Raw genomic sequence first — 9,048 nt, forward strand, 5'->3', positions numbered from 1 at the left:
GCCCTACAATTTATTACAAAAAGGTTGAAATCATAGATAAAATATTTTAGCAAAATCTCATCATTCTGTTCTTTAATTTCATTTAGAGACGATTTCTGTGACCCATTGAAAACCCCTCAGAAAAATATGGCCATGAGTTGCACAGGGCCATCAACAGAGTTGGATAACTTTCAGGGCTCAGTCCTGAAGACCAGGGGCTGAGGGGTTTGTGTTTCCGAGAAAAAATGTGGCTTTTCTAAAATAATTTCTGCAATTCTACATCATTTTACATGACTGGAGACATTACAATAATATTTTTTTATAAGATGTCAAGCTATTCTGACATTTACACACTGAGATCAATAAAACGAACGACACGTGTCTTAAATGCAACCAATAGCATTGGCCAATGACAAGAGTGGATACACAGATTTTACACCTACAATATGAGAAGGAAATTATAATCCGCCAATTTTCCAGTGGCACTCACCTATTCAAACAGATTTTTTCCCGCAATTGTATTTTGAAATATTGCCAAATACCTTCTAGCTGCTGCCTGCTGTTCATTGACAGCCACAACTCAACAATCAGCTGTTTTATATCTGCCACGGCCTACTTGCGGGATTCCAGACTGTAGACTAGGCCTATGCGCTCATAATGTGACAAAACACAATCTAAAGCATTTTTTAAAATTTTAAAATAAACTATTGATCCTCTCAGGCTAAATTATACTAGTGTAGTATTTGACATGATTTCATTTAGAGACAGGAGTAATTATATAATTTGACAAACGTATTTCAATTGATCTGCAGCACTTCCAGCACCCCTTCCTGCAGTGCTATGTTTTCTTCCATGTTCCAAGGCCAAATAAATGAATCAACACTTCTTCTTATTCATTCAATGGATTGTGGTCAGTAACCCCGTATGAGGTTATCGTGTAGCTAGGCCTACTGTTACTATAATAGTTCAAATAATACATCAGCAAGTAGCCTAGCCTAAAATTACGAGAATAAATTCAGTAGGCTGTCGATGAAACCAGCAGTGGTTTCAACTATATTGTTATTGAAACGACGTATACCACGTGGCCTTTTTATACAATAATGACTTGAATAGCCTATGGGAAACGTGTACAAATGTGTATTCGCATCAGTAGGCTAAGTGACTGAAATGCATCAGTAGGCTAAGTGACTGAAATGCATCAGAAAAGTATTGGGAAGTTCAGGAAAACATCAGGGAAGCTCATCAAGTAGACTATAGACGTGTGTAGAGAAGAGCTGCATTGCTTTATATAGCATCAAGTAGACTATAGACGTGTGTAGGGAAGAGCTGCGTTGCTTTATATAGCATCAAGTAGACTATAGACGTGTGTAGAGAAGAGCTGCATTGCTTTATATAGCATCAAGTAGACTATAGACGTGTGTAGGGAAGAGCTGCGTTGCTTTATATAGCATCAAGTAGACTATAGACGTGTGTAGGGAAGAGCTGCGTTGCTTTATATAGCATCAAGTAGACTATAGACGTGTGTAGGGAAGAGCTGCGTTGCTTTATATAGCATCAAGTAGACTATAGACGTGTGTAGAGAAGAGCTGCGTTGCTTTATATAGCATCAAGTAGACTATAGACGTGTGTAGAGAAGAGCTGCGTTGCTTTATATAGCATCAAGTAGACTATAGACGTGTGTAGAGAAGAGCTGCGTTGCTTTATATAGCATCAAGTAGACTATAGACGTGTGTAGAGAAGAGCTGCGTTGCTTTATATAGCATCAAGTAGACTATAGACGTGTGTAGGGAAGAGCTGCATTGCTTTATATAGCATCAAGTAGACTATAGACGTGTGTAGGGAAGAGCTGCGTTGCTTTATATAGCATCAAGTAGACTATAGACGTGTGTAGAGAAGAGCTGCGTTGCTTTATATAGCATCAAGTAGACTATAGACGTGTGTAGAGAAGAGCTGCGTTGCTTTATATAGCATCAAGTAGACTATAGACGTGTGTAGAGAAGAGCTGCGTTGCTTTATATAGCATCAAGTAGACTATAGACGTGTGTAGAGAAGAGCTGCGTTGCTTTATATAGCATCAAGTAGACTATAGACGTGTGTAGAGAAGAGCTGCGTTGCTTTATATAGCATCAAGTAGACTATAGACGTGTGTAGAGAAGAGCTGCGTTGCTTTATATAGCATCAAGTAGACTATAGACGTGTGTAGAGAAGAGCTGCGTTGCTTTATATAGCATCAAGTAGACTATAGACGTGTGTAGGGAAGAGCTGCATTGCTTTATATAGCATCAAGTAGACTATAGACGTGTGTAGAGAAGAGCTGCGTTGCTTTATATAGCATCAAGTAGACTATAGACGTGTGTAGAGAAGAGCTGCGTTGCTTTATATAGCATCAAGTAGACTATAGACGTGTGTAGAGAAGAGCTGCGTTGCTTTATATAGCTAGACTAATGATCATGAGCACTCACCTCAACTTAGATAACATTTCCCAGCCTAATTATAACCAAATATCCAAACGGAGATTCAGTGAAAACCAAAAAATCTGACATAGCTTGATTTATCAATATGAGTTGCCGTGCTTGTCTCAAGGCAGTCCCAATCAAAACGGTGCTGGAATGATCAGTTGACCACACGTGGCCAGTCGCTTTACAGTTATTATAACCAGTGATGTAGTGATATTTATTTAGGTAGTCTATTATCATTTCTGAATGAAAGTTGGTACCGACATGAAGCCTATTGTATATAATAATTTTAGAATATACATACAATGCCTCATCCAAATTGCGTGATTGTCTATGCCTACACATACTGTAAGCAGCTAAACAACGTTTTATCTTTTTTTAAATCCTAAAACACCAAATTAGGCCTACCTTATTATAAACGAGGTCATCATCACTGTCAATCGTGAATGATCATTCTTCACGTTGTACAGGTGAAAAGTCCATACTGCATGCATGCCAATCATTTGATCCCAATCAGTTTCATGGGAATAGGCATTTTGATCTTCTTGAATGATGTAAGGGTGGCTAACCGGCCTAACGAATCAGATTTTAGAGCAGATTGAGTTAAACACAACCACAGCATTAGAAAAAAAAAATATATATATATTTCAGCACAATCATCCTAAATTGTCACAAGAAATGACATGGTGTTTTTGGTATAAGAGTAGCCTGACATTATCATGCTATTATATTCTGTTTGTTATGTAGATTACTAATGAATCATTAAGTGACCTTGGGAGACACAGCACCATTCTGAGAAGTGGTTATAATGGTTGGATGGCTTTGGAAGTTTCACATAACCACAGTCCCATGACATAAGTGGTGCATTCAGTTGACTACCATTTATTTTTTACACCATTGCAGCATCAGCGCAAAAAATGTGTGGCGTAAGACCCGAACGCCAGGTCCTGGTGACGTTCATGGAGTTGCATAAGCATCTATCTTGGGGTTTCTGAGACTGTTCCGTTCATTAATTTTTTCCTCGCTCTTAACTGTTACTTTCGAGACGCCCACTCACTACGGTAACCACAGAAGCCGCGAGCAGTGACCTGATTGGGTGCTGCAGAGCGCGTCTTTTCCGGTTGTGAGTAGAGTCTATGGAGGCTTTATAAACAGAAGACCCCACCTATCAACTTGAAACTTCACTTCTTGAACAGTTTCTGTCTTCTATAAGTCATCAACGTACAATTCCAGCTTTTCAGAATGTCTACAGAGAACTTTTCAGGTGAGTCTTGAGCGTTGACTTGATTTTTATCATTAGGCTATTGATTTTTGCAGCGTTTTTTCTTGTATTTTATTCCTGCTGTTGTAGACTTTTAATTTGGATTGATTTTGTTTGGTATACATTATTTAGTTTTTAATGGCACATTTTGGAAAACCTTATTATTAATAGGCTAATTAAAATAAATGTGTAAAATAATTATATTCCATCATGAGTTGAATTATTCCCACTCTAACTAAAACCATTTTCTAAATCCCCTATCAGACTTGGAGCAGGAGCTGACTGATCTGCTCCAGGAGTTCGCTGACGTGGTTGAGGAGTTGAGAGAGCCTTCCCAAAGCGTCCCGTACGAATACGAGCTGCTCTTGTCTGAAGCCAAACGGCGCACCGGGCTAGGGGACGACGGCTCTGTGGTCAGCGACAGCGGCGTGGAGGACACTAGTGACTGCAGTGAGTAGCCTTTAGGTCTAAACTTTTAATGGTCGTATGTCCCATACATGCGTGGGGTTTGTGCGTAAACGATGATTCAGATGGAGAATACCCTGTGGGTAGCCGGCGGTTGAGCCCCTTTCATCAACCCACACTTGACCTTTTTTACTGGCGAAAGCATCGGTTCATGAACATGCATTAACTTTACATGAAATTAGAGAGTCACACAAAATACCACTGTTTCAACTAATGCACATTTTCTCCATGACATCTAATGGATTTGTATGACTGTCTGTGGAGGAAGGGTTGCATTATCATATTTAACACATCATTCAATCTGAAAGTTATATTCAACATTAGCTACCAGAATAGTCTGCTGTACCTCAGCTGGTAGAGCATGCAGGGCAATGCCAGGGTTGTGGGTTTGATTCCCGGCGTCACCCATATGTAAAATGTATGCAGGTATGCTTTGGATCAAGTGTCTACCAAATGGCATATATTTACGCAATAAGGCCTGAGGGGTTGTGGAATATGGCCAATATACCAGGCTCAGGGCTCTTCTTATGCACAACTGCTTGGATCCAGCTCTGGTATATTGGCCATATACTACAAACCCCCGAGGTGCCTTATTGCTATTATAAACTGCTTACCAACGTAATTAGAGAAGTAAAAATAAATGTTTTCTCATACCTGTGGTATACAGCTTTCAGCCAATCAGCATTCAGGGCTTGAACCACCCAGTTTATAATATATATTAGTTGTGCCACGTGTGGATGTGTTCTTGTGGTCTAACCTCTCTCTCTCTCTCTCTCTCTCTCTCTCTCTCTCTCTCTCTCTCTCTCTCTCTCTCTCTCTCTCTCTCTCTCTCTCTCTCTCTCTCTCTCTCTCTCTCTATCTCTCTCTCTCTCTCTCTCTCTCTATCTCCCTCTCCCTCTCCCTCTCCCTCTCCCTAACCCTCTCCCTAACCCTCTCCCTAACCCTCTCCCTCTCCCTCTCCCTCTCCCTCTCCCTCTCCCTCTCCTTCTCCCTCCAGGCAGTGAGGCATTTCTGGGTAACAGTTTGAACACCAGTGAAGAAGAGATCCACACTGCAGGCATAACAGTAACGCCCAAAGGTAAGGAGACCAATACCATTACATCTCAACCCATCACCATGTAAACTAGCTCGGAGCTATCTGTCCAGATGGAGTTGTAGTAGGAGATCACTATCAGTCCATACACAGATCACTACCACTTTCACACAGATAATCAGAGCATTACAATAGATCACTATTGATTGGAGTTTACACAACAAAGCTGGGCCGCTGTGCTTCTACAGCTTGTCTCCTGCAGGGCTATTGAGCCTCGTCATTGGGTGGTAGAGCGGGGGTTTAGGGTAGAAGCAGCTGTGTGTGGCTGGGTGAAAGGGGGCCACATTGTCTAATGTAGATGAGGAATAATGTTAATTGAAAGACCACAGAGTGCTGGTTGAGGGGGCACCAGTCTGTCTGTCTCCATTATACTGGCACACATGGCACTACTTAAGACATACATTAGACATACATAATACTACTTAAGACATACCTTATACGTACATAACACTACTTAAGACATACATTATACATACATAACACTACTTAAGACATACATTAGACAAACATAACACTACTTAAGACACATTCGACATGCATAACACTACTAAAGACATACATTATACATACATAACACTACTTAAGACATACATTAGGCATACATAACACTACTTAAGACATACATTAGACAAACATAACACTACTTAAGACACATTCGACATGCATAACACTACTAAAGACATACATTCGACATACATAACACTACGTAAGAGACATACATTTGACTTACATAACATTACTTAAGAGATGCATTAAACATACATAGCATTACATAAAGCATACATAAGCCATACATAAGCTAAACATAACACTAGAATATCCACGTCAGTCAGTCTGAGGTGTCCTGCAGACGCCTCACTAGCTCAGTGGAGTTTTATATTATGGGCTGTTTAAGAGGAGATTTTTATAAAAACAGCTGAATAAGAGTCTGTGAATCTTATTTTCCATCTTGGTTAAACCAGGGGTTGTGTCCTGACTCCTTCATTATGTTCCAAATGGTACCCTATTTCCTTTATAGTCCACTACATTTAACCAGGGCCCTAAGGGCTCTAGAGAATAGGGTGTCATTTGGGATGCAGGTTCTTCTTCTATAATTCTGGGAGTTGGATCCCATTTCCTGCTCTGGTCCAAAGGAGGAAATGCCAGTGATCTTAAAGCTGCTACTGCTGCATCTCTCCACAGAAATGTTCCATTCAACCACTCTCTATTTCTCCATTCTCACATGCTCTCCTTTTTCTCTTCAGCCAGAATGGGAGACACAGGAGACCTACAGAGATTCATCGACAGTTTGGACCGGGAACTTGCTGGTATGCATCTCAAAACAAAACAAAAATTCCCCACAGCCGGACAATCTCTTTATATCTCTTTAGTCTAGTGTTTCAATCTCTTTATATCCCTTTAGTCTAGTGTTTCAATCTCTTTATAACCCTTTAGTCTAGTGTTTCAATCCCTATAGTCTAGTATTTCAATCTCTTTATATCTCTTTAGTCTAGTGTTTCAGTCTCTTTATATCCCTTTAGTCTAGTGTTTCAATCCCTTTAGTCTAGTATTTCAATCTCTTTATATCTCTTTAGTCTAGTGTTTCAGTCTCTTTATATCCCTTTAGTCTAGTGTTTCAATCCCTTTAGTCTAGTATTTCAATCTCTTTATATCTCTTTTGTCTAGTGTTTCAATCTCTTTATATCCCTTTAGTCTAGTGTTTCAATCTCTTTATATCTCTTTAGTCTAGTGTTTCAATCTCTTTATATCTCTTTAGTCTAGTGTTTCAGTCTCTTTATATCCCTTTAGTCTAGTATTTCAATCTCTTTATATCTCTTTAGTCTAGTGTTTCAATCTCTTTATATCCCTTTAGTCTAGTATTTCAATCTCTTTATATCTCTTTTGTCTAGTGTTTCAATCTCTTTATATCCCTTTAGTCTAGTGTTTCAATCTCTTTATATCCCTTTAGTCTAGTGTTTCAATCTCTTTATATCTCTTTAGTCTAGTGTTTCAATCTCTTTATATCCCTTTAGTCTAGTGTTTCAATCTCTTTATATCTCTTTAGTCTAGTGTTTCAATCTCTTTATATCCCTTTAGTCTAGTGTTTCAATCTCTTTATATCTCTTTAGTCTAGTGTTTCAATCTCTTTATATCCCTTTAGTCTAGTGTTTCAATCTCTTTATATCTCTTTAGTCTAGTGTTTCAATCTCTTTATATCTCTTTAGTCTAGTGTTTCAATCTCTTTATATCTCTTTAGTCTAGTGTTTCAATCTCTTTATATCTCTTTAGTCTAGTGTTTCAATCTCTTTATATCTCTTTAGTCTAGTGTTTCAATCTCTTTATATCTCTTTAGTCTAGTGTTTCAATCTCTTTATATCCCTTTAGTCTAGTGTTTCAATCTCTTTATATCTCTTTAGTCTAGTGTTTCAATCTCTTTATATCCCTTTAGTCTAGTGTTTCAATCTCTTTATATCCCTTTAGTCTAGTGTTTCAGTCTCTTTATATCTCTTTAGTCTAGTGTTTCAATGCCAGCTGAGGTCAGTGTATCATGCAGTTTATTTTCTATAGGCCTTTAATACTATTCATTTATTTACTGCTGGTTAGGCCTTTAATATTATCAAGTTCCCTTTCCATTGAGATGCCAACACGTAGGGCGGCTAGTAGCCAGTAACCTACAAGCCGTATAGGGCACTGCTTTTGACTAGAGCCCTATGAGGGAATAAAGCCCTATGAGGGAATAAAGCCCTATGAGGGAATAGGGTGCCATTTGGAACTCAGACTGGGTCTCATCCCTGCAGTATCCAGCTGAATCACAGCTCCATGTCTGCAGGGTTGAGGTGGGCTATCTACACACCCTCCAGTGATAGTAGTCTATAGTACATGACTATCTTACCACTATCAGCAGAGAGGCAGTGCTGTTTGAGAACACACAGAGACGTAGATACACACACACACACACACACACACACACACACACACACACACACACACACACACACACACACACACACACACACACACACACACACACACACACACACACACACACACACTGTTATCAGACACAGATAAGTGCTGTTCTCGATGCATCTGTACCAGCCTGCTGCATGCTAATGACTGTGCGTTTGTCTGTGTCTTTCTGACAGAGATGTGAGCGGAGAGACGGAGAGAGATGGGGAGAGACGGAGACTGAGAGAGAGCTGCTGAGACCACGGGGAGAGCGAAGAGAGAACAGACCAGAGGCTGCACGGCTGGCTACCTCTGAACACACAACCACACTGATCTAAAACAGTTCTGTTCTGTTCGGAGAAAGCCAGCTCTCTCTTGGCCCCTTTGGGGCAAAAAAGGATAAACATGAGGAATTAAAAGGGCATCATGTTCCATTATCTAGAACACCACTGGACCTGAGGTGGTAGACTACATCCCTTCCCTCAGACTGGTGGCGTATTCACAGCTAAATCAAGCTGTTTTATAGTCAACGTGAATCTCTTCAATAGGAGAACATGATGTGTGTGAAATGGCATCCAAGTACAACACTTGCTAATCGCAAGATCTATAGTGGGAAAAGTAGGGTTTATGCCAACCTGCTGTTTCCTGATGGAAGGCCTTATAAGAGTGAAACCCATTGTCCTCATCACAACCCAATGTGTTAGACCTCCCCATGTATAGTAATTGTTTTATATTATATTGTAAAGTGATGTACAGTATTATAATGCCTATACTACAAACAGACCACTGCCTAACCTGATGGTGATGATGATGATGATGATGATGATGATGATGATTTTTGTACAGATGAATGCACAGATGAATAA

The 9,048-nt window shown here is 39.7% G+C and overlaps 1 protein-coding gene across 1 annotated transcript; it reads left to right on the top strand.

Moving 5' to 3' along the window:
• The first annotated feature begins 3,612 nt into the window (after positions 1–3,612).
• Positions 3,613–9,048, top strand: si:dkey-27i16.2 (regulator of cell cycle RGCC-like). The gene is made up of 5 exons (XM_039012366.1): positions 3,613–3,699; positions 3,961–4,146; positions 5,159–5,239; positions 6,499–6,561; positions 8,380–9,048. Exons 1-5 carry the CDS (start codon positions 3,678–3,680, stop codon positions 8,385–8,387), a joined length of 360 nt encoding a protein of 119 aa, XP_038868294.1. The 5' UTR covers positions 3,613–3,677; the 3' UTR covers positions 8,388–9,048.

Source organism: Salvelinus namaycush, chromosome 17 (assembly GCF_016432855.1).
Source record: "Salvelinus namaycush isolate Seneca chromosome 17, SaNama_1.0, whole genome shotgun sequence".
NCBI classification, from domain to species: Eukaryota; Metazoa; Chordata; class Actinopteri; order Salmoniformes; family Salmonidae; genus Salvelinus; species Salvelinus namaycush.

Excerpts from the sequence above, each read along its gene's own strand:
- si:dkey-27i16.2 (XM_039012366.1), top strand. The coding sequence starts at position 3,678 with ATGTCTACAGAGAACTTTTCAG. Across the intron at positions 3,700-3,960 it reads GTCTACAGAGAACTTTTCAG|ACTTGGAGCAGGAGCTGACT; the intron begins GTGAGTCTTGAG and ends ATCCCCTATCAG. Across the intron at positions 5,240-6,498 it reads CATAACAGTAACGCCCAAAG|CCAGAATGGGAGACACAGGA; the intron begins GTAAGGAGACCA and ends TTTTCTCTTCAG.